The sequence below is a fragment of the Trachurus japonicus genome, chromosome 16 (assembly GCF_045865225.1).
Source record: "Trachurus japonicus isolate A0001 chromosome 16, Traja_1.0".
Taxonomy (NCBI): Eukaryota; Metazoa; Chordata; class Actinopteri; order Carangiformes; family Carangidae; genus Trachurus; species Trachurus japonicus.
The window spans coordinates 25,404,563-25,430,580 of NC_140922.1; the positions used below are offsets into that span (position 1 = coordinate 25,404,563).

Genomic DNA, 26,018 nt, shown 5'->3' on the forward strand with positions numbered 1-26,018 from the left:
GAATACAGGCTCTCATTTGAATTTCTATAATGAATGAATTTGAAACATTATGTTTGGGAATGTGAGCAGCACCATGGGCCTCCATGGTGTATGGGTGTTGCAGAGGATGCACATACAGTGAATGTATCATCTGGCCCTATAGATTTTTAGTTACCTGCTTTGATATCGATCGACCAACATCTAAAATATTCATAGATGAACTGAAATTATCACCAGTGTGTGAGAAAACAACCGTTTTCATGTAACATCAAAGACATCTATGTGTTGTGTTGCTAAGATGTCTGCTGAAGTTTGCATGATAACCAGCTAGCTGTCCTGTTTCGTGGTATCACTTTGACCCTTATAAGAGGTGATAGTGAGTCACGGTAGTGTCCAGTCTGTCCTCAGTCCAACAGGAGAGGACGTACTGGTAACTGGGAGGAGACCATAAACCTGTGTTACTCTGACACTCCTCCAGCTCAGGTACTGATGCTGCTGTTCTTCTCCTCCCTCATGTTCCTCAGCCTGGCATGGTTTGACCTCTGCTCCTGCCCCCAACACATCTTCCCTTTCTCTAACTGGACAAATGTGGTGTGAACTCATCATTATCCATCTAACAATAACTGAAGAAAACAACCTACAAGTTACATAATCATATTTTAAGATAGACATGTTCCCCCAGTTTATGCAGACAGAGATAGCTCAACATCAGTGTGAGGGCTGAACTTCATGTGGGCCCAGTTGCAGAAAACACATCGGACACATTGTGTTGTACACCAGGCCCAACAGGATTGATCCGATCCACATCCAATAATGAATGAATAAATGCTCACCAGCAGTCTGAGTGAATATCAATAAGCTCTAAAAATCTGATGTTAGATATATAAATGTAGCCTCCCCCCTCTCTCTCTCTCCCTCCCTTTGTTATCTTGTCTCCACTCATCCATAATTTCAAATTAGCCCTCTGCAGTCAACACTGCAACAATTAGAAATAATACTGCAGAACATCCATGGAAATAAAACTGCTCTCTCCAGCTGCTTTCTCGCCTCAGAATAGTCCAGAGAGCTTATAACAAAATGTTCAACACCAAATTTACATATTAACAGATACTGAAAAGGAGCTAAAGGATGTATTGGTGGAGATAATATAAAAGACATGAAGGACAGAGGTCTTTCTGATCTATTTACGTGTCAAATTTTGTAACAACAGGTCATTGTACAAATGACTCAGCTACACTTTCAGCGCACTGTTGAGCCATCAACATCACACATTTCTGTTAGTCTGAGGAAATGGCGTGAAGTTGAAGTTGGCAATTATTACAAACTGAACCCAGACGTCGGTTCATGTCCAGACTGAGAAATAAATCTGAATGATGAGCTGCATTGAATCAGTAGAGACTGCTCTACCATTTGCCAAGGTGTGTGTCAGCATTTTGTCGGCACGGGAGCACTCACCCCTCGTCATCCACAGAGGAAGTGAAACAAATGAAATAATGATAATTAACAGATTCCGTAATTAATATAAAGGATTAATGGATTGATGGCACAACAGAGCCGACTGCAATCTTAACTAATGAAACAAGTTGCGATTTCGTACGACTGTGTTATTCTAAGAGTACACAGTAGTTATCCACACCCATCTTCTCAACTACACACCTGTAAAGGCTTATGACTGTATTTTGCATATTAACACCTGCTACTCAAACCTGCTCTGAAACCTTCTCAGTACAGAGAGCGAGAGTTTCCATCAACACAACCACTTACACTGTCTCAAACCATTCATTTTACATGTTCACTTTGAACATTAGTATACAAGTGCTGGGAATTTGGAAGCTTGCTTGGTTTCTAGGACAGTATGATAGACCTGTGAATTTGTGGACTTTTAGGAAGCATTTAGTTAAACAGAAGAAGTCAGAGGTTTGTTTTACTCACTCATTAAAGCAACCAGTTCATTTTATGTTAAAGGTGAATTAGTTTCATATTAGAGGAAACAGGCCACAGGGATATTGTTTGGCATTTCATCCAATTTCATCCTGAACTGAAGTTTATTAAAAAAATATCCAGCTTTGGTCTGGTAGGGTTTTCCCTATACCACAGTACTAACCTCATCACCAGCATGCTGCTACTCCCTGTTTCACACAGAGGAGCTTAAAGGATTGTTTCTACACTCTATTTATTATTACACCATATCACATGACAGTATTCAGTAAAGACATCTTAATTAGTGTGTTTTCTGAGACGATCAAAACTATCAACACTAGCATGCAGCATAGGTTATATACAAACCAGTTCACTGACTCAATCAACTTACAGTATACTATAGCCTCCTGTTTCACTTCAAAGATCTCCACATTATGCTACAGGTATTGCTGGTATTCGCACATATACATTCAAGTAATTTGCATATTTTAATTATGTTAAGATGCTGGAAAGATATCACTGATAGTATCTGATCTTGTTTTATTTCTGGGTTTGTGGCTCTAATCCACACAACTAATCAGCCCAGTGACAGATCAGTGATGAAGATGATGGAGATGATCTCTTATCTTTCTTTTTCATCATTGTCCAAGTGAGCTCCACCGACTTAGGCATCCAAAAATGTAGTGGCTCAAGCTAATCACCAATGTTAAAGCAATATCATGCCTAAAGCATGAAATAACCGTTAACCCGAGGATCCGATCGTCACCTTATTCTAGTGCAACATCTGGACATTTCTCAACAGATATGTGTCCAGGGTCTAAAAATAATCCTTTTATAGATTTTGCCACTGACGGTCAAATGTGTATTGGTCTGTTGCTCAGCTGATCTAGTTCAACTGACATCCAGAGAGCAGCGGCCAGCGGGGCAGTAAGCTGCTCACGCTGTGACCCAAAAGCCCCAGACAGAGGGACAGAGGAAAAAAACTGAGAAGATCAGACATCAGACAATGTTTGAACTGAATCAGGTGCTCCAGCGTTTCGTGGATCAAAGGCAACATAAATAGAAGATGTTACGAAAGTGTGGGACACAGATACAAACAGACATGTTGGTTTTTTTTATAGCATAGTAAGCATAGTAAATATCCAGATTATATTTCTATTTTGTTTCATTTTTATAAGATACATTTGTTACAGGTTAGTTTCAAAGCTGTTTCCACCACAAACTGCAAACTCTTTGGATGACTTGAGGCTACAAGAAGCACTATCAGTAACAGAACAGTAGCAGAGATGTGTCTCCAGAGTTTTGGCAGGACTTTTGCAGACTCATTTTCCTTTTTATTCTAAGTATCTGACAGATGACTGCGGTCAGATGTCGTCTCAACTCTGAAATGATTACAACTCAGGCGGCAGCACAGATTTACCCTGCTGGCCTGAGTGTGTCCTACAGAGGGATCCTGATATTGATACTGAGCATTGGACTGGCTTAATGTGCGTGTGTGTGTGTGTGTGTGTGTGTGTGTGTGTGTGTGTGTGTGTGCAACTGTGCCTACACATGTGCAAACAGGTACTTAGATGCTGCAACATGCCACTATCAGCATCTCAGTACAAGACTTGTGTGAGGATCCAACTGAATGTCCTTTTTTTTGGATGGGAGCAGGCAGGGTGGTGCAGAGGAGGAGATGCAGCTGTGAGTCAGCTGACTCCAGTTTTCAAGGCATTAGGATAATTACAGTGAACAAAGAAGAAGCATCGCTAAGAAGATTAGCTGTCTTTGTCTGTGGCAAAATCTGGAAGCTCATTGTGCATAGTAACAACCGTAAACCATGAAGTAAAAGTGTTTTGTGCTGTAGGTTACAAGGTACCTTGTGGAAGTTTGAGGTGTCAGAAGCAGCATTATGGAGCAATCATATTATGAGTGGACATTTGTTTGTATCACACATGCACACAAGGATGCACCTGCATAAAACTTACATCCCTGCCAATGTGCTGATACAGGTAGTGAAGAAGAACAAGAAGAAGACAGGTATCAGTCAGCCATCTTTCAACACAATCCTGGATTCAGAATAGACAAAAATATTAGCTTTGCAAATGTTTTTTTGAATAATGGATTCCACATGAAAGCACTAAACATAAAAACAACCTGTTTGTTTAGTACAGCAGGACCAGTGGTCTGAAAATGTTCTTCTCATATATTCAAATATTGATTATGACAGATTTATCAATTTTTCCCTAACCTATGAGTACTTTCCTTTTTCTAACTCGGTAGTGAGCTTTTGATTACACTATGTCTTCTCGTGCTGCAGTAGTTTGACCATCTGGCACGCTGGCAGCCACATGACTCAGGGGTTCAAGATGGAGGGAGGGACGGGCGGATGGCACACACAAGCCTTTTCACTGACACTTGTAAATCCGAGCACTTATTAGCGATGTGTGGGACGAGAGTCAGATGCTACTGTGAGAAATATTAGCATGACAAAGCGATCCCTGAACTAGACTCAAAGGTAAATAATACAATTCACTGGTGGCATAGAGAGTGAAGCGCCTGAATTGCAGTGCCACCATATTTTCATACTAGCTGACTGACTCAGAATCAGGGGCCTATGAGGAGGAATACTCTTTTTTTTTCCTAGTTTGTTCAGGTTAACAACTGGGCTGCTTCTTAGTGTGAATCCAAAGGCCCAGAGGACAGATCAGAGGACATGCAGGTTATCTGCTGCCCAGAGGACGACAACTAGAGAACCAGTGTACGTATCAGGGTTTGAATGTCTGCCAAATGAAGCTGGCTCTGTTTCCACAGACAGGCCCATCATCCACTCCTGCTGCTCCTCCTAATAGCCTCCATCTTTATCTACTGCTATTCATGTTGCCCCAGCCTCTTAATCCTTCCACTGTGAAGACAGTTAAGACAGGTTTGCAGCTTGAAGGTTATGTTTTGACAAATATATGGCATAATTTACCCCGCACACACTTTTTTTTTTTGTATCGTCTTTACATTCAATCATTTAAATCCAATGTTTATCGTTATCATGACCTTGTTTATGATTAAGCATCGTGGTTCAGGGTCTGTCTCCTTGCTGCAATAATTATCACAAGCTCTGCTGCCGCTCTAAATCTAGTCACTCCAATTAACAGGATTTTTAACACAGAGATGCGATTAAGCTCTGCTCAGAGCAAATGCAGGGTATATGACCTGCTGTGTGTGTGTGTGTGTGTATTTGTTGAGGGGTGAGCAGTGAGAACACAAACAGCGTGCTCAGTTCCCTTTGGCTGCTTTGGTGCTGTTACACAATATGAGTCACCATCAATGCACTCCCACCTTTACGATACAGACAGTCTTCTTGATATAGGGGGAGGGGAGAGAGAGTGAAGTGTGGGGGCTGTTATGATAATCTCTAAAGTCTCCCATGTTTGTGTCAGTGTTGAATGGTGTATTTAGAGTATCTGCCTATATATACTGCAAGGACGTGCAGTCAGGGGAGGCAGTGCCTCACCTAGGCTGTCAGGAAAAATTAAATTATTTAGTTAATCTGAGGTTTAATTATTATTTTTTATTTCAGATAACTTTGCTATAGGTTTAAATGTGTCTGCATTTGGTAATTTCCATAGTCTAGTAATAAACAGAGTTTACCTCTGGCCAGGTAGCGGCTGCAGAAGCCAGTAGTCTCATCGTTCAGAGGAGAGGCACAGAGCTGCTCTGCCTCTTCTGCCAGGATGGTGTCCATGTGGCTGCGCATGCGCACTTTGTTCCCACGTAGACGCTGAGCGACACGGACGTTCACGTTGCTTTCGTGAATTGTCAACACACAGACTGCCCCCCCTCGCTTTTTGCGTCCAGCAGTTTAGCGGCTAATTCAACTGCAGTGATGGTTAACTGTACCGGAGAGGATCAACAACTTCATGAGCTTCATTTGAGGATTAAACGGCAGTTGACGGGAAACCAACGCCTGAGCTACGGTAGCATTAGCTAACAGTTAGCAGGTTTTACATAGCTACTTTCTCTCTCTCTCCCTCTCTTTCTTACACACACACACACACACACACACACACACACACACACACACACACACACACACAGCCTATGTCACATTGTAAACCTTGTAATTATAGCTTGTTGAGTACAGTTAACATTATTGTTGCTTCGGTTTGAGTGTGGGTTGTTAACGGTTTGTTGTGTAAGTTAGCTAATGTGAGCGGTGCTCCAATATCGCGATCCTGTTAATGATGAGTTGGGTTTTAATAACAGCTGATAATTGTGTGTAGATGGCATGGATTGTGATGAGAAGGTGTTGCACACATTTTAAGACTCATCCGTGCAAACCATTGTGCAAAACCTGTTTGTTGTGACTTTTTTTGCGTGATGAGCATAGACTGTAAAAAATAAGGTGATGAGCTGATTTGCTGAATCTGTGATGGTCTGCCTAAAGGTCACGGCACGTCACTGTGATGTCCTGCAGCTGCACATGCAGGTTGCATCTCAAATACTTTGAAAATAGTCTATTACATTTTGAACAAGATGTAAAGGCAAATGTAGCACATGTGAGATTTAACTTTCTTTCTTTCTTTCTTTCTTTCTTTCTTTCTTTCTTTTATTTATATATATATATATATTTTTTTTACATTTCTTTGGGTTTTAATGCCTTTATTTGATAGTTCAGTTGAGAGAGACAGGAAATGGGGAGGCCGAGAGAGGGGGAATGACAGGCAGGAAAGGGACGCAATGCCAATGCCAATAATTTACACAATTGTTTACACTTTGTTTTTACTTTGTACTGGTGTGTGTGACCTGACACCCACTAGCATAAATGTTGACTTGTTGCCTAAAATCAAAAACCAAAGTAAACTAAACATAATTTCATAATCAAATAAATCAGATTGTTTGTTGGATTTCATGAGAGGATGGCCCATCACGGATCTGTACAAAGGCCAGTGTGTAAAAAATTATCTGAGCTTAATCCCCCGTTTCCACTCTGTGGTATCATTTCACAAATTAAAATAACAGTTGACTTTTTAGGAGGTCCACTTTCTTGAGAGTTGAGAAGATTGAAATCCATTCTTAGTATCTGTCTGTTACATTAGCTTTTTTTTTTTTTTTTTACCTTCAGCTAATTTGCTGCTGCCTGAAGCTATATATAAAAAACACAGACATGAGAGTGGTCTCAACCTGCTAATTTAACTCTCGGCAAGAAATGAAGTAAACATATGTCTCAAACTAGTCTTATGCTAGTCTAATTCCATCTAATAACACAGCTAAACGGTCCAGCCTGTGTAAACATCTGGTTTATAGCTGCTCTTGCAATCAGAATATGTACACCATCAAAGTGACTCACCAGGTTTTGAAATATTAAGATTCTCATTTTGTCACCAGTTTGCTTTGAGATTATGTCTTCTGCTTCAGGTATTAACCAAATATGTAGAAAGGATTTGATGTCTCCCAGCAACAGTAACACGTTGAACTGAAGCTGTCACGTCCGCTGTCTGAGGAAGGAAAGCTCAAACAGTATTTAGACACCTTGTCCTCAAGCACGAGCAAACTATCGAAGTTAAAACAGAGTTTGAACGGTAGCAGCAGAGGTGTGGCTTGCCTGAAAAATGTGGGTAAAACTGACACAGAGTAACATTGTTTTAAGCACCTCCACTTGCTGACCCAACGCTGTCAGTGTGGATAACTTCATTGAATCTGCTGGCTACAGCTGCTCGTTGTTCTTTCATGCTGCTTCACAGTTACAATCCAGGAAACAGATTCTAGTTTTAAACGGGTCACAGCAGGATATTTCCCACACCCTACATGACAGCTCGTGGCTGAGAGAGTGCAGTGAAGTTGAAATAACGCAAGGATCACAAATTGACACTGCTTTAAAGATACTAAGATACTTGCACATTACACACAAGTTATCCCAACCTGCTCACACACGTGATGCAGTGTGTTGATATAGGCCTTGTCCCCTCTTGTAGCATTGAGTAGCAAAACCTTACAAAATGTTTCATACAAATTTTAGGGTGTGAAGGTCCTAAGGATTAACACTTGAACCCAAACCCAATACATTTAGAAGTGTTTATTGGTGCATGTGCATGTTAATTGGTCAATCTAAGGATTGGCTAGGCCATTAAGAATCCACCTATTGGAGCTTTTGTTTTTTTAAAAATTCGGCCAGGAAAAACCCTGTTTGGGTAGGGAATGGGATCAAAGACAATACAATGAGAATAAAATTGGTCCCAAAATTGACTCTTGTGGTACTCCACAATGATGTAGAATCTCTAAAGATTCAAAAAGTTGAATAAACAACCCATCAAACATTAGATGATTCGGTGTAAAGATTGTCTAAGGTGTTTGTATCAGTGTCTGAACGTGATAAAGGGAAAAGATTTCACCATTTCTGTTCTTCAAGTGGAGCTAATTTATTTCCCACTTTCCTCATCTTTCTCCTGTCCTACCCTAACACCATTACTCCCACTCTGCTCTTATTTATTCTTCTCTCCTTTATAACGATTCAGCGCAGTGCTTCCCTAATGGTAAGTTGAAATGAACAGAGAAATGTAAAAGGAGGTTGATACAGTAAGAGGGCTCAGTGTGTATTGCAGAGCTGATCTCACAGCGGGCATCTTTGAAAGGCTCAGAATCCCTCTCTAATGTCAAACTGTGTGGGAGTTGGACTGTCCTACTAACAGTGTGTGTTCAGATTAATGACCTGGGTCCAGGATCCCCCATACAGCTGCTATCAGACCATTATCTACTCTAAAACTGACCAGCTGATCTAAATTGATTTGCTTCTTCTTCTTCTTTTTTTTAATGCCGCCCACCTCTCCCCATGCCTCTCAGTTCTCTTTCTCATGCTTTCTAGAGGTCATGATGCCCTTGAGCCTCCTACTCTAAGCATATAAAACATTAATATTACAGTACAGTTTCCTCAGTGGGGGTTTCTGTGCACTTAAATGGGCAGATTGTGACGGCAGAAGCTTGATGTCCCAGAGTAGGAGGCAAGTAAACAGTTTTTTGTCTACATATATGAAGGCAAGAAGCAGCAGCTTAGGCAGCTACAGTAAAACACTTAATACAGTGGTGCTTGCTTGGGTTTTCTGCAGTTTTATTACTGTTTGACCTCAGGATCCGCCTGCTATTAAAAGGTGTGACAGAGAAGTATTCCCTTACTAATAACTAAATCACCAGATGCTAGAGACCCTTTGGGAACATTTATGTTGTTTTAAAAAGTTTGGACTCATTTTCAAAAGTTTTGCGAGAGCCCTGGGAACACTCCCTTAAGCCCCTGCAGTAACATTATCTGTCACCAAATCAGTCATCATCAGATTTAGAAATTGAACACTTCTTTGTTACTGTCACCAATGCTAGTTGGCACACATTTGTTTAACATAATGACTTGACAGATTTAACTCATGAAACTTGCAAAACAGTTGGTTTTTAATTTCAGACAGAGCTAGACTAATGAGGTCTCACAATAATGACTGTATCTTTCATTTATGTACTGAGAGATAATAAATTCACCACACCTTTTAGACAGGCAAAGACTCCATCTTTAACACTACAAGGCTCTATGAACAGTGTCTGTTGCCAAGGAGAGAAAGCCCATGCAGACACCTAGATGTTGATTTTCAAGACAGCGTAATGTTTTGTTTGACCCTCTGTTTCATTATTTGACTATGCACTCACATAAACACAAGATTTCATTTGGAGTATTCAGCTTAATTGGTTTAGATGTGTCACATATCTGATGAGATCTGGCCCAAATCAGGCCTGAATGTTAACCAAAGTGCCAGCTACAATTTGCCTTTTAATGGGTTTGTAACATCTGTGGGGATCTGACTTTTTGTATTCTGTGTACCACTGCAATATGGATATATTCAGTGCTGACAAACATTAGTAGGGCATGGTTGATTTTAATTGTTATGTATCAACTAATTCCTTCCCTCCTTTATCCCTTTGTTACTTTCCCACCTCCCACCTTCCCTTCCTGAGTTTATTCAGGCCTGGACAGATGAATTATAGCACCCACACAGATGCAGATTTTTCTCCAACAATCCAGAAAGAAAAAAATATCTCGGCTGTATTATTTGGTTCAGCATGCAGGGTGGATTTCTGTCTCTGTTGCCTCCCTTGGAGCAGAACCTGCACCTATAGAAAAACACAAGCTCTACTCAAGCAGGGTTGACACAAAGCCTTATGGGAAATGAACAGCTAATAAAGGACAGAGGGAATTAAATGGGACAAAATAAATCTACACAGGGAAAAGATGAAAGGCGGTAGAAGCTACATACTGTAGGCTCTGCTATGAGAGGCCATCAGCTGTCAGCTAATTTGGGAGCTGTAGGATAGAGGAAGGACAATAACAAGAAAATTTCCCCACAGTGTGATATCTGTCAACGTGGGAATCAAACCCACGACCTTAAGGTCAAGGCAGAGCTAATCAGACAGACACATGATTGTCTTTTTCTGGACACTGTAAATGAGGAGCTGTTGACCTGTGTGAGTCTGACATTCATTGTTTTCCTTTAATCAGTTAATTAAAGGGCATTTCCAGTCGTAATCAATGTTTACCTCAGATATCAGTTCATTTCATACCATCCATACTCCCAACTGCAGCGTGTGGATGTTTATATTTGTTTTTGTTCAAGAATCTTTTCGTTTTTTCAATGTTCATTAATGGGCTCTGGACTAATTTTAAAATTGTTCGCAAGTAACGTCCTTTTGACCATCATTTAAATTTTTTAATTTGCTTCACAAAGAAAAATTTGCACTTAACGCAGCTTCCGCATTATTCCTTTCCGGGTCATAGAACAAACACCTGAGTCCCTCTACTGTAGTGTTCTCTGAGTTGGGAGTATGGATGGTGTGAAATGAACTGATCATAGGTGACCTGATATCTGAGGTAAACATTGATTACGACTGGAAATGCCCTTTAACATAAAATGCAGTAGGTAGCATTTGGCTAAACCAAATCTAACTAGAGACCACCAGTTGAATGCTGTCAACATGTTCAAATTCAAACCCAATTGTGTGAGTAGTCATTACATTTTTACTACACACATCCATGACTGTCTTTTGCATAGTAGTGATATCATCACCATCACCATCAGCATCAGCATCATCAACACACACACACACACACGTGACGCAGCTAACTTTTTACAACCTTATACACAAACGGAGTAGAAGCTACACCACATAAAACAAACCACAACTCCATCCACCAACAAGTTAGTTAGCGTAATGTCACTGGAAGCCGAAATAACTCCAAAGACAGCGCTGCTATCTGTATCCACCAGCAGAAGCGGCAGCATTGTGTGGACTGCCAGCTTTTTTCCTCACATGTCACTTCCAGCCTCCTTGGTGTCTGGATCCCAATGGCTTCCTCTTTGTTTGGCTGCCATGCCACAGTCGTGCTATGCTACATTGGGGCTCAGTGCATTCTGGGTATTTATTTTTTTTCCCTCCCTCTGTATGTTGCTGGAGGGAGAGACGGGCTATAAATACACGCTGTGCTTTCATGGTCCATTCATGTGTAGCATCACTCATGCAGCATGGCTTGTATCACACTATTGCCCTCTTACATAGACGGGAGTGCTCGCTGCTCACCAGTCCTCATGTTTAGTCAGCCATTCAACAATATGTATGTACAGGACATGCCAGTATGGAAAATAATATATATATTCCACAGAAAGCTTATATAAAGGGTATTGATTGGATTTTTATTGGTGAAGTTTGTGTTGAATTCTTCAGCCTGCTATGACTCAGATACACCAGGCTTTGGCTCGATGACCCCTATCAGACCACTGCTGTGGGAGTTTGATTTTAAAAGAATTTCACTGAATCCTTGATGCCACTGCAAATATAAAAGCCTGTTGCCTAGGAAACCACCTTGGCATGTCCCCAGCGGTGCCTTTGTCAAAACCCATCTATGAAAAATACGAGGAGGATGTTGCGTGTTTGTGTCGTGCAGGCTCGTTTATGCTCGAGTGTGTCCTGCGGTGCATGCGTACCTGGTGGTTTGCCATCGGTTGTACTCGCACACAGGAGCGGGGGCTTTGATATCAGTTACATTTATTGATGTGTTAACGGGTCTTATTTGAAACTGGTGTCCTGTCAGGTATGTATTGAGTTTGGCAGGCACTGCAGGGCATCTTGATACGGTATTCAGTGACTGTTATCTGACACTGTGTCGGTCAATAGCGCACACACGAGTCCAAAAGTGTGAGAGGGGAAGATCTTGATCAATACAAATCTTCTGCATCGCCCACTAAGACAACACTACAGGTTGAGCCTGATATTAGACTTTACTTTTCTTATCTAATTAAAAGACTAAAACATCTTGATCTGTCACTTCCCTTTGTCTGTTACACTCAGCTCCTAGCTCACTGCTTTCTACTGCTATTATCTTTAAAACATATATTAGTGCTTAATAAATATCAATTGGAGTTATTATTGTTGTGTTTATAGACGTAGAATACTACAGTATTCATATTCATAGAAAAAAACAAGGATCCATTTAGCCAATTTGATGTCAGCAGATTGGCCAAGCACTTGATAACAGTACGTCTTCATGCAGTTATCCAGTCAGCCAGTCATGTTGCACTATTCATAAAATCATCCAAATACAAACATGAGAAAAAGGTGACCACAGTTTAAATGACTGTTCGAGAGTCTCTAACGCTGCAGGTCTGGATTTTCACAGACAATAGTCTCAAGCATGAAGTCCAAAATGCAGGAAGAAAAAAACAAAGATAACCCTAACACCTTTGGGATGTGGTGTGACAAGAGGTTGGCTTGGCAGCATGAAGTGAAGCTGACAGATCTGCACTAATGAAAAATGAATGACATTCTCAACTGTTCTTTGCTTGCAGTGGTACATAAATAGCAGATGTTAGCATGCGAAAGCAGCAGCAAAATACAGTTGTGGATATGGTTAACAAACCTGTGGTGCGTGATCTGCATGCTCGCATTGTCATTGTGAATGGGAAAATGGTATGGTTATCATTTAGCATTGCAAAACACAGCGATAATACAGCAGTACTCTCAGGTCACCTGGGCAGCAGATATACCACAACAGTCTTGGGCCACATGGGCAATAGTTATCCAGCAACATGGACACAACCGTCTTATATGTATACCTGTTTCTCCTGCTCCAAATGGGCTATAATGGCCACTGACATCATAGAGATATACTGGTAGAAAAGATAAGGTCTCTGTAGCCTCTTCAGGGAATCTTACAAGCTCTCAAGTCAGTCTTTTTCTTATAATCAATATAGATATGAAGTCGATGTCCATGTAACTGCAGTCTGATATAGGCCCCATCCAGACACAACTAAAACCACACAAAAGAGCCATGCTATGATAAACATAGCCATGGTAATTTATTACTTTCAGCTGAGCAACAACATTTTAACAGGACAGGAGCCACATCCCCGAATGTCCTCTTCTGACACAGAGCTGCTCCCCTGAGACAAAGATTGCAATCATGGAGTTATTGCAGTGCAAACAGCCATATTTATTTCAATGAATGAATCTGTCAGCCTAATGCAACTCTTATGTGATTTTAATAGTTTGCAGACTGCAGCAATGCCGGGGAATAATAACACTAACAACACAAGAATAACAGCTATATACTCAAAACAACAACCTTTTGCCACAGTGGTTAGAAAGAATGCTAGAAGCCTATCACGGTTCAGTGATAAATTGTGGCTATGAACCAGAGAATAACTCGTGTTAAAAATATCATGCCTGTGAAAATGTTGCAATACCGCCGAGGTCGCCACTGCCCTGAAATCAGCTGTGTAGCCTGACCAGTGTTAACAGTAAAACAGCCTTATTTCCAGTCTTCCAATCCAGACATGCCCTTGTAGCTTCTGTTTGAGTTTGGCACTAAAGATATGGTGATTCTTCACAATGACACTTTGAGACAACTGACTGTCACCAGCTTCACTGTGTAACAGAGGAGGCTGCATGTTGGACACAAAACTTCTTCTGTTCTCGTGCTCATCAAACAAAACATGGATCCATAACAAGTGGTCACACAGGCTGTAGCTAGAGAGGATGTGGACATGTTACACCACTGGTTTTGCTCGCTACGCTGCACAATGGCAGCTCAGGTGCTGTTGCTGTAATAAAAAAAAGAGCAGATGTGCGTGTGGACGATTGTGAATGTTCTGTTGCTAAAGCATGTGTACACTGTATGATATAGTAGAATATTGTAGGGGCTATGTAATCCCCATGCCATTAATGACCTTGTGTAACATCTAAAAAAAAATCCCCAGGCTTTAAGTGAAGGGCATGCTGCTGTGTGCTGTCACTGGATTGGACCAGGTACTGGGATGCTAGAGCAGTTTTACGAAGAATATACTATAATGTACATAGTAATACTATTACTGACTACAATATAATTCATATGTGGATGTCAGTGATCTTGTCTCGTCATCTTGACTCTCCATTAGTGTCACACTTAACCCTTGGCAGACAGTAGGCTACAGATCAGCCTGTGAAATCCCTGGAGGAACTCATTAAAGTGAAATAATCCTGGTAATATCACCATGGTTAGTGTTCAGCTATGTAGTTTTAAACATGTGAGCATTTACCATGGAGAGTGGGTATTACATGATCCTTGTCCCTCCCCTATACCTCGATAGGACAATCATCTGCTTTATTTATTTATCATTTATTTTATTTTATTATTTTTAAAATCAGATTTGACATTCTGTAAGTGCAGATTTTTTTTTATCTCCTGGATGGAAACCATTAAAAGTGAAGTTATGACTCTCTCCATTCATTAAGATAAACTGATAAAACTGCCCGGGGCGTTGCCAAGCTGGCTGTTCCTCTACTGAGTCGCATTATGGGAACTGTAGGATCCATTGCTTTCTGGCTCAGAAAGCAATGGATCTGTCTGTCTCAAACGAGGATCTAAATGTCAGAATATCTCTCTGCCTACATTATGATTGACTGATCGAGGCAATTTTACACAAATGAGTCTCTCCGCATTATTGAAATGGAGACCTAAAATGTTTGAATACACTTTTGAAATTGACACTTTGTTTTCTCATAGATGCGTAGGTGTGTGGTTTGTCTACATCACTGTGACAGAAGGTGTTGCAGTGCAAAAATGATTCACTTTGCTGTGTGTTGCATTTTACCTTAAAAAGAATAGGGATTTAAGCAATTAATATGTGTGGGTGTGTATGTGTGTGGGTGTGTATTAGCACTCCTCAAGGCCACCTCTGTCTCTGTCTCTCCCTCACTCTCACTCTCTCTTTCTTACGCACACACATGAATAATTGAGGAGGATGGTTTTGGGGGGGGCGGTGAGTCAGGAGTTCCTGCTGAATTGTTGTTCAGCATCTCAATCACAACTGAGACTCTCTGCTTCTCTCTTTCGGCCCCTCCCTTTGTACATGATTGAGATTCTGCTGCTCTGCTGCCTGTGGAAATAATTCCCAAGTCTAATCTAACACACTTTCAAACAAGCTAATGTCAGCTCACCTTTGGACACATCGGGGATTCCGTAGTTTATGAAAGATTTTATCAATATGATTCATAATACTTGTTGTAGTAGTTGTTGAGCGGCACAGCAGCAATGGCTCAGAGAGAAGAGACATCTACTGCAGTGCTGAAGCAGCGAACACCTGGGAGCAAATCATGGAAGAAAAAGATGAATAAATTATCTTCTGTTACAGCTCAGATCTGTTGCATATCAGTTAAATTTTGTTGATAATCTTACCGTTATTAGTAGGCGTCACAATTCACAGTAAATTTGAGGCAGCCACTCATAAATACATGAGATGGTGTTGGCTTTACATTTTGTCTCACAGTTAAAGCACCGTCCCTTCAGAGTGAAACATACAGAGACAGAGAGTGAGACGCACAGAGCGACAGACAAGAGATGGAGAGATGAAAAGCGTAGGATGATGCAGGCTGCTGACTCATCAGCCCTGTAGGGATTATCCTTCACATTCTGTGTGCATATACGTGTGTGTATTTTAAGCGTGTGTTTGTATTTGTGTGTGTGTGTGTGTGTGTGTGTCGACTGCCTTACTACAGAAGAGGACATGCATAGCAATCATCACCGCACGATGAAAAGCATGATAGAGGCAGCAAATGAGCCAGCAGACTAGTAGCATGGCAGTCAAAGCAAAGTGACCTTGAACACATTTTCACATCATTATTCATCCATTCGCGTTTGTTCCCACTCTTGCTACCGGGCATTTGAATTTATTAATGGTAACAGTATTACATTTTTAAATTGAATTAAACTTTAAACTTCCAAAAATAATTTCCTGTAGATAACCCACAGACGACGGCACTAGAAATTGTTATCTAACACTTACGTTTCTCATTGCAATGTCAGTGCAAAACAAGACTGCGACCGTGTAATTGCAGTCAACACTTTAATTACACAGAGATTGAAGAGTGGGTTGTTTTAAATGGTAACCATTTTGGAGTCCAAATAATGACTTAAAAGTCAGCATTTGATGAACTGAAAAAGGTCCTCGTTTGGATGAAAGTGGTTAAAGAAAAGCTGAACAATCTTAATGGACTAAGTTTATATCTGAATAAAAATGAGATTAAGAAGTGTTACACTCAAAAACTAAATAATAGGAGTGAAACAACTCTGAAATATGTTGATGAGTCTCAAGCCACTAAATTACTCCTGGAAAAAGAATCCATCCGTAAATATGGCCGCACGTTGATTTTATACCAATCAAGTCTTGTATTGCTTTTCACCATGTCTCTGGAGCTCTGTAATGTGGTTTTGAAAACCCATATCAAAATGGTAGCACTGCATGTAATGGTGATGAAGGTAGTTCAGGTTTTGAGGGAAAATGCTTCCCTGTTTTTGCAGCTGCACAAAAACAATTCATAAGAAACACAATGTGATTTTCTGAATCCAACACCTGCAGTTTTCAGCATTGGTTTGTCAGTATTTACTATAAATCACCAGAATGATGTCTGTGGGTATTTTATCCTCTGCTTGTTGCCTCACAGGGATAACACGACTCCAGCTAGTCACAGCTATGGAATATTCAGGTCTGGCACACATACAGTGACCTCCTGTAGAAGTGTAAATTGGTATATTTCACTTCACTTCCTATATAGATTAAATTAACAAGATGAGAGATATGATTCAGTGAGTTTTTGCATATTTTTTATCCTGCACAAAAAAAACAATCTGTAACCACTTTAAAGTGTTGTCAGGTTGTTGAAAATATTCACTTCCTTCAATATCTTGTAACTTTTCAGTTTCCAAACTCCGCCACCCCATCACTCATTACTTCATGCCTTGATAGCATGTGGCTGATTGCTCCGTGTGTGAGCTTTGCTGGCATTTAGTCTATATTAAGACAGGGAGGAAAATTCAATAGACACCTCTCAGCTGCCTCGCTGCTGGCAGTAAATGTGCAGACATGGATATGACACTATTAATGAATCACAGGGCTCAATAGTAGTTGCTTTGCTCCATCCTGTTCTGCTGAATCAAGGCTTTTAAAATGACGACGGTCAGGTTTTCTCTCCTCCTCCGTCCATCACTCTGTGCACACACCTGCTTATTGTATTCCTCTCGCTGTCTCTGAAGACTTGCCCTGAAGTTTGTCTCCAGGACAGCTCTGCTATCTGCCACTGTATGGATGATGTTCTTTACTAAGACTCCACTGGTATCCGACAGACACAGTGCAGGCTGCTCTGAATTACTTAGCAGCATTGTGCTAAGTGCTAACACTTTGGCATAAACAACGCATTGCAGTGTTAGCTAACACTATTGAAGTTAAACAGTGTTTTCTACTGGAGATATGACAGGTTCATAATATTGCGGGGAAATTAGATAATCTTAAAAAATATCTAATCAAGAGTGGCAACAAATGTTTTTTGCCCACCTAGAGGCAGCAGAAAAAGCTGTCTAAAGCTGACATGTTGACAATAATCACATATTATGTTAGCAAACACATGCGTATGTAGTTTGGACATTAGAATTGATTTGTAGTTTGTTGTGTATGGCCTCCAAACATTCATACATTCCCAGAAGCTCTGGTTTGGTTTCCACCTCCTCTTGAGGTACAAATGGCCTGATGTATTGACATGCTGGTCGCTAACTGGTCTGCTGAGCCTCGGACTTTGTGTGTTATTCTTCAAACACACAAAAGGAGATGAACTCATGAGAATGGACATTTTTTGGGGCACAGATTTCCTATATAGTTCCTATATTGTTTCTGCTAAATGTTTGTATTGTTGTGTATATTTGCTATTGTCTTTTAACCTATCTTTTCTCCCTCACAGCCCCCCCCCTCCCCTCCCCCCCATCAAGAAGCTTATGCCTCTTGTCAGGCCATCATTGTAAATAAGAACATGTTCTTAATTGATCTCGCCTGGTTAAATAAAGGTTAAAAAAAAAAAAATATATATATATATATATATATAGGTAGATGATGCCCTCTGCTCCTCCACGACTCTGTGGCAGTTATACACATGGCTACAAATGGCCATGTGTGTAGGCTACATTACATAGTCTATAATTAGATCTATTGGTAATTAAAATATAATAATAATAATAATGTAGCAAGTCTTGCCACTGATGTGTTGTCAGCTGTTTTCAAGTAAAGTGAATTATAATCATAAAACCACAGTGCTTAGGCAACTTTGCTATATCAATTATTGGGAATGGCTGGGATATCAAATACTGTATATCATGACCATCTGGACAAGGTGATTTTTTGTAATCCCTTTGCAGGCCTTTTTTCATTCATTAGAATCAAATTGCATGTAAACGAGAATCATCTACTTGGGTAAATAAATAGTCGATTGGCATAAGTATGTTAACCAAGAGGCCAGTCTCTTCAAACCTTAGTGTGTGCTCTGTCTGTGAGGTTGACTCTGGTCTCTAAAGGCCGGAAATCTGATTCTCATTGCAATCATGTCTTCTCTGCCTGTTTCTCTCTCTGCTGTGGAATATTCCACTCTTCCTCTGCCGGTGCTGGTATTAATGAGCGGCTGCAGAGATGAACAAAGTAGCAGCAGCCAGTCTGACTCATACCAAGCAATGGTACTGTAGCATGACGTGAAGTACTCATGTGAAAACATTAAGATGGAACATGGCAGCTTCCAGAGGCAACTCTGTCGATAAAAACTATCTCTTTTTGTTTGCACAGATTAGTCTTCTACTTAATAAAAATCGTTGCTTTGAGACAGACACATACAGACAGTACTGTATGTTCAGTTTTTATCTTGCTCATCTTTTACTCCCACCAGCTCCCAGTAAAGCACTATAGAGTATTGGTAAAACGATTTGTCACTGGAGGGAGATATTGTGAAATGAGACTGAGCACATTTCTACTATACTACACGTCTTAAAAAAGGGTTGATTAACTTAGCACAAGTAAAAGTACATCTTTCAGTTTGCTCAAGAAAACATTTTCATGAGCGAAAACCAGGATGTGAGAGATTGTGTCTTTTAAAAACAGCAAAGCTCATCTCAGTTTCACTTTAACACATTTACTCTATTACACTTCTCTTTGTCATCTATAACCCATCTGTCCTCTTCATCCCTGCCGTTGTGGAACAAAAGTCTTTCTGCACAGTCTGTACCTGCGCTGAGTCTCTCCCCTCTTAATATCATGGTCTGACCTCCTGCTCCTTCTCTTCTCTGTGCTTGTCAGACCTGATCCAGGCCACCCAGGAGACCAACGTCAACGTGCCCCAGATGGCCGACACGCTGATGGAGAGGGCCGGCAACGCCAGCTGGGTGGTGGTTTTCAAAGCCCTCATCACCACACACCACCTCATGGTGCATGGCAACGAGGTGAGATTATAGCATAGGCTTAAACGTACACAACCCAAGTCTATATATGATCTTTCCCTGAGCTACACACACTCCACCCTGGCACCAAGCAACTGCAGCCCCCAGTCATGACAGCAGGAGACTGGCTGTGGTGGGAATCTATATATAATATAAAGTAGGGCAGTGCTGGACAAGGACATGTGTGTGTACGACTTTCCACACAAGAGTTAAAGTAGACACACACACACACACACACACACACATACCTGCTCAAAAACGCAGGAGCACAGATAACCTTCCATGCATGTAAATGCAAGCTGCAGTTTTGATCTTTGTTCATTCAACCATGTTAAAAGTGTAAACGAGTGGAAGTAACTTCTCAGGATACTAATATCACAGTCAAACTTTGCAACAGTTGTGTAAAAACCACACCTGATGACAGTGTTTAGCTACAATGTCTTTTAGGACAGGTGATATACTATCTAACAACCTAGAATAAATGTTTCAATCTTGTAGCCACAGGTTCTGGGGAGAGTTTGCATGCTGTCCTTATACTTGTTTGCCATCTCTCCTGGTTCTCCAGCTTCCTCCCACAGTCCAAACACATCCGTAATAGGTGGATTGGAGTTTCTAAATTGACTCTAAACTGCCTGTAGGTGAGAATGTGGATGTATTTTGCTTTGTTTGCCTCTGTATGTTCACCCTCTCCCTATGTCAGCCGAGATTGGCACCAGCCTCGTTGATGATGGCTGGATGGATGGTCCAAATAACCATGTGAACGCTGTTGCAGTTTAATGACAAAAAAATCTCTCCTCCTCAGGTCGATACAGCATTTAGGAGAAATCCAACAAGAGGTGCTACAGTCCAGCACCAAATGGCAGACTGACAGTGTTAGTGGCTAGTTGGTGAACATAACACAGCAGCACTCTCACTCTCACTCTCATAACAGCAGCTCCACAGGGGGTTGGTGTTGGGCGAGTGAGAGCTAAGTGCTGGGAGGAGAGAACGAGAGAGAGAGGAGAATGGACAGAGTAAATACTTGACTTAAATTCTGCAGGTGGACAGGAACATGACTCTAGTAAAGGCTAACATTTTACCGTGTGTGCTGAATGGGAAAAAAGGCAACTGTTTGGACAAAATGCATTTGGTGGCAGGATGCTGTTGCTAATGGTTATCCATACTGTATTTATAGTTTGTAAATAAGTGTTATTAATTCACTTTAGATGTGTCTCTGCTCTGCTGGTTGTGGATGTCAGACATTTAGGTAAAATACCATCCAAGTTTCACTTTTGTGCTGTACTTTGAACTAAATATGGCTCGACAAAGCCTCCATGGGCTGGATAAAGGGACTGGCCTTCTGTTTTCTGGTCCTGACCTCCTGACCCAGTTTATGTCCTGACAGCTGAAGAAAAACAAAGGCTCTGAATGGGCAACAAGGGATAACTTTGGAGAGATAAACAGATGCTGTTTTACTGCCCATCAAAAAGCCCCAGCTGCCACTGGGCTGTAGATGACACAAAGGCCAGAGAGAGAAAGAGAGAGAGAGATATTGATATTGATACAGCAAAACAAGAGAGAGGGTCAGAGTAAAGGAGAATAAACGACATGAGAGAAGCAGTGCAATCAAACCATAATCTCATTTAGTTATTCATTCCCTTTCTGTACCTTCGTCTCACTATTCCTTATTCCCTGTGTGGGTTGTCTATGCTAGCATGCATTGGACAGAAAGCAGACCTGGAAGAGATTTAAGTACATGGAGATAATAGCATTAACCTTTGTAGTCATTACATCACGTATCGGGTCAAAAGGGCAAGTGTACTTATGTTGCTTTGGGCCACAATGGGATACTCTTTATCGACACGCACACAATTATTGTTTTTTTTATATATATATAACTGTGATGTGGAAACAAAAGCTCAAAGGGATACTGCTGTAGGTGAACTATGATATTGTGTTTGACGAGGTAATACAGCCTGTGTTATACAGTATGTACCTTTTGTGTGTGTGTGTATGTTTGCCATTAACCAGGCAGTGTCCCAGGCGATGATAAATTGAGTACTGATTCAACGTGGAGCGAGGGTGAGAGGAGTTGGAGGAGGGGAGGAGGAGGTCACGTGTGGCTCACTGGGAGGACATTTTCAATCTTAACCTCTCCTCAATTTATGGTGCTCTGCTTTGTGTAATTGAAAATAAGCATGAGCAGTGTATGTGTGTGTGGGGGTGTGTGTTTTATGTCCATGTGTGTCACTGTCACTGGAGTAAGCTTTTTACTTGCAGGGCTGCAGAGAGGGAGCCTATTTGTCTTTATTATGCTCTATTTCCTGGTGCCCCCCATGTGTCTAATTCATATTCACACCTCCCGCTTATGAAAGCTGTAGCATGGCTCCTTTAAACTGGATCTAATCATTAAAGAAAAAAAAAGACAAGTACAGAATTACACCTCTTATATTAATTGCATTATCTTCTATAGGCAGTTTCACATTTTGTGCTGAAAGTGCTGAACATCTCCTTTGAGGGAAGCTGCCAACATCAAACAAGTCTTCTCTTTATATTATCCCCGCTGCACGCCTTTGATAATTATGAAAAAAATCTAATGAAAATATAATAAGGTATGACTACAGGGATGTAGTTATAGCAGAGTGATGTTTAAAGACAGGCCTGAACATTTTGTGAAATATGATTATTGGCGTTTCTGCTGACAGTTGACAAAATTCTTGTAGCCAGCAGCTAGTTAGCCTAACTTAGCTTAGCTTAGCATACAGACTGGGAACAGCATGGAGACTGGAGTGAGACTGTTTATTTTCAAAGGCAAATAAAGTGGACCAAGACCTCTAAGCTCAATTTGAGTAAGAGTAGTTGTTTCCCCCTGTTTTTATTGTATATGCAAAGCTAAGCTATACAGTACTAAGATAACTGACTTTTTTGCTTCAACATTACTAACTCTTGGCAAAAACTTGCCAAATCTAGAAATTAAAAAAAATTAAAAAAAATTTGATTGCCTTATTACCTTAATTTGACCACTAAGATTAAATATAGAAAAAAATATGGTGCACTCAGGCTACTCCTCTTCTAAACAGTAGGCTATATTATTAAGAACAATAAACTATGCAGGAGTCTACTGCACGTACAGCATCACAATTTCAGGGGCAGGGATAACTGCAGAGCTCATCTGTATTGCACAGCTACTCGCCACAGAAAAAAGTTTTAATTGAGAATGCTAACTATTTTATCTCATCTGTGTTTCATTTAGGGCTTTGCAGAGAACTAAACCCTGTGTGTTTCCTCTTTTCCTGCAGAGGTTCGTGCAGTTTCTGGCGTCTAGAAACACCTTGTTCAACCTCAGCAACTTCCTGGACAAAACTGGCTCCCACGGTGCGTAATATACAGATCTACAGACACCCTCCATTTGCTAATTCTTTTATCAATTTATTTATGTAGGCCACTCTAGTTTGCTCTCTCTAACATGTGCATTTTAATCGTTAAACAGTTCAGACAACAGCAGAACAAGCTTGAATGTTAAAACCAACGTGACCACTCTTCCTTGCAACCCCTGTTCCTAACCCCTGTTCCCCTCAATTAAACCCATCTCCATGGAAATCAGTGCAGCTTCCCACAGTGATAAACACTGGGTCAAATGTCCGCAGAGCTGAGAGAGCTGAACAATCCATTTTTGAGAGATTTTCCATTATATTAAAATCAAGAAACACAAAATGCTAGTCATCTGCTTCCAGTCCTAATCATCTCCTGGTTTTAACCTCATATTTAATGTACAGATAAGAGGAATGAGAAGAATGACAAGCTTCTCTTACCTGACCAGGAAATAATTTAGCATCTGAGTGTTATATAAGAATATTTATTTGTTGAACTCTTCCTTTTAAGAATGAAATGAATGCAGTATTTACTTTATCAAAGATTTTGTGTGCGAGGAGTTTTATTTATGACATTTTTCTTGACTCAATGTTTGTTTTATCTTTTTAACCATGTAGTCATGTGAATAATATCATAATAATACCATCCTACTGTGCATGTGTTTCCATGTGTTTGTCTTCCTCAGGCTATGACATGTCCACATTTATCAGACGCTACAGCCGCTATCTCAACGAGAAGGCCTTCGCCTACAGACAGATGTCTTTCGACTTTGGCCGAGTCAAGAAAGGGTATTGGTTTTCATTTCTCATGGCACTGCCCTTCTTCTATGACTGTTTCAGCACTATTATTGATTTTCCTTTTTTTTTATATTGCTAGATATTTTGTGTGTTAATTTATCCGAGGCTAGAGCGCTGCCTGCTGCTTACTTGCCCTCCATATCCATCAGAATGACATACATCCCACAGAGGTTGTTTTTGTGAGTGGTATGAACTTGGTTACCTCCAGCGTGGCATTTAGCCAAGTGTATGGCGTTACTGGCGTCTACTGAGTGCAGAGATGAATACAGAGTGGGCCATTGCTCATGCAAACAGGGTGGACAGCTCTGTTTAGCTGGCAGACACAAGGTCCCTCAAGGCACTGAAAATACAGACGCAGGCTAAAGAATAGAGATTAGACACGTTGATGGATGTTACATGTGTGACAGGTGCATGCATAGGTATCCATGTGCTGACAGACAGTATATGAGTCTGACTTTGTCTCAGCACTGGATTCATTTCTGTGGTTTCTAGTAGGGCTGGGCCGATATGCTTTTGTGCCGATTCGATTCTCTAACGATTTTTGGGTCCCGATTCGATTTAAATTGCGATTCTGATTAAACAAGTATTGCGATTTTATATTTCAATTATTGTGATTTTCTTTCCTTAAACAAGAGCAGGTTGAACCAAACACTTGATAATACATCATAAGTCATATTTACAAAAAACAATACACACATCACATCAGTTTGTCTGTTGTGTTCGTTTGTTCACATAGATATCTGTGAACAAATGAACACAACAGGCCGGTTTGACTTTGTCGAGTGTAATGGCACAGAATACATGATCGTACAATAAAGATTGGTCGTCCCAAAAAAAAAAAAAATGAATAAAATAAATAAAAGTTTAAATTTTAAAAAAAAATAAAAAAAATAAAAAATCGCCAGAAAAAAATTGCGATTAATAATATAAAAATCGATTATTTTGGCCCAGCCCTAGTTTCTAGACCCTTTAGGAGGTCTAAAATGTTTCACATACTCACATATTCTCTTTCTGCTTTCTTCTCTCGCCTCAGAGCTGATGGAGTGATGAGGACCATGACAGTGGAGAAGCTGTTGAAAGGAATGCCCACCCTGCAGAGCCAGATCGACGCACTGCTCGATTTTGAAGTGAGTGACACTCGCTAATAGGGAACAAAGTCGCTCTGCAAGGTTACTGAATTTGCTGAGGGATGAACACAACTGCCAGTCGCGTTTAACGCCGCTTAATGTCGTGGCAGAATGTATGATGACATGTAGTCACAGCTCCTTTCACACATGGGCCCACTCCCTGAGTGCTGGTGTTAATAATGTGTAGTTTCTCTGTAAACAGTGCAGTAGATTTCAACCCCCTTATTCCTTAATGTGCAATATAAAGTTCTGGTTGGTTTACCTTCAATAGCAGAGTGAGGCTGATATACCAGTGAGAGCACATAAACAGAGACATATTACTTTTTTTTTTTTCAAGTATTATTCTTTTACTGCCTCCACATTTGTGACTTAAAAGTTATTTTCTGTTACATTTAATGACTCTTTATGATTCCTAACTACATTGTGCCTCTTGGCTTTTACCTGCGTCCACAGGTACATGCACAGGAGCTGAACAACGGAGTGATAAACGCCTGCTTTCTTCTACTCTTCAAAGATCTGATCAAGTTATATGCTTGCTACAATGACGGCATCATCAACCTGTTAGGTAAAGACTCTAAAGTAAAGAGCTGCATGTGAGCTTCAAAATCAATGAATGAAAGTTAGGTTGTCTGAAAGGATGAGGCTGGGTTATTATAGTGTTTATTATACGGTATATATCTATATTTTATATTTTCAACAAGCTTTAAAAACTTTTTTTTACCCTGACAATACCAAGACATCTGTTCCCACAGTACAGACAGGACGAACCCATGGGTCACAAATAGTCAATGCTGAGAACTGCAGCTTTTAGCAAAAGTTACAGTTACAGGAATAAATAGTGCATGTGTTGGGAATTATTTTAAGTCGTGTATTTGGTGCACTGGTGAATATGTGGGATCATCTCATTATAAACTCCAGTGTTAAGGTTCACAGTTTTAAGAGGGAGCATGTCACCCAGCGCGATGGTTTAACACAGTGATGTGATATTAATAGCTTTTGGACAGTGGATGTTTTTTGGCACAGACAAATCAGATATTTTAGGATTTTTTTTTTGCATGC

General features: G+C 40.5%; 1 protein-coding gene across 1 annotated transcript in view; it reads left to right on the plus strand.

The window, feature by feature from the left end:
* The window catches only part of snap91a (synaptosome associated protein 91a), a 49,660-nt gene that overhangs the window by 792 nt on the left and 22,850 nt on the right, over positions 1-26,018 (plus strand). Inside the window, exons 2-6 of the mRNA XM_085802783.1 lie at positions 19,545-19,687; positions 22,963-23,038; positions 23,721-23,823; positions 24,866-24,959; positions 25,413-25,524. Of these exons, the coding sequence (XP_085658909.1) occupies positions 19,545-19,687; positions 22,963-23,038; positions 23,721-23,823; positions 24,866-24,959; positions 25,413-25,524 (528 nt within the window). The remainder of the gene's footprint in view (positions 1-19,544; positions 19,688-22,962; positions 23,039-23,720; positions 23,824-24,865; positions 24,960-25,412; positions 25,525-26,018) is intronic.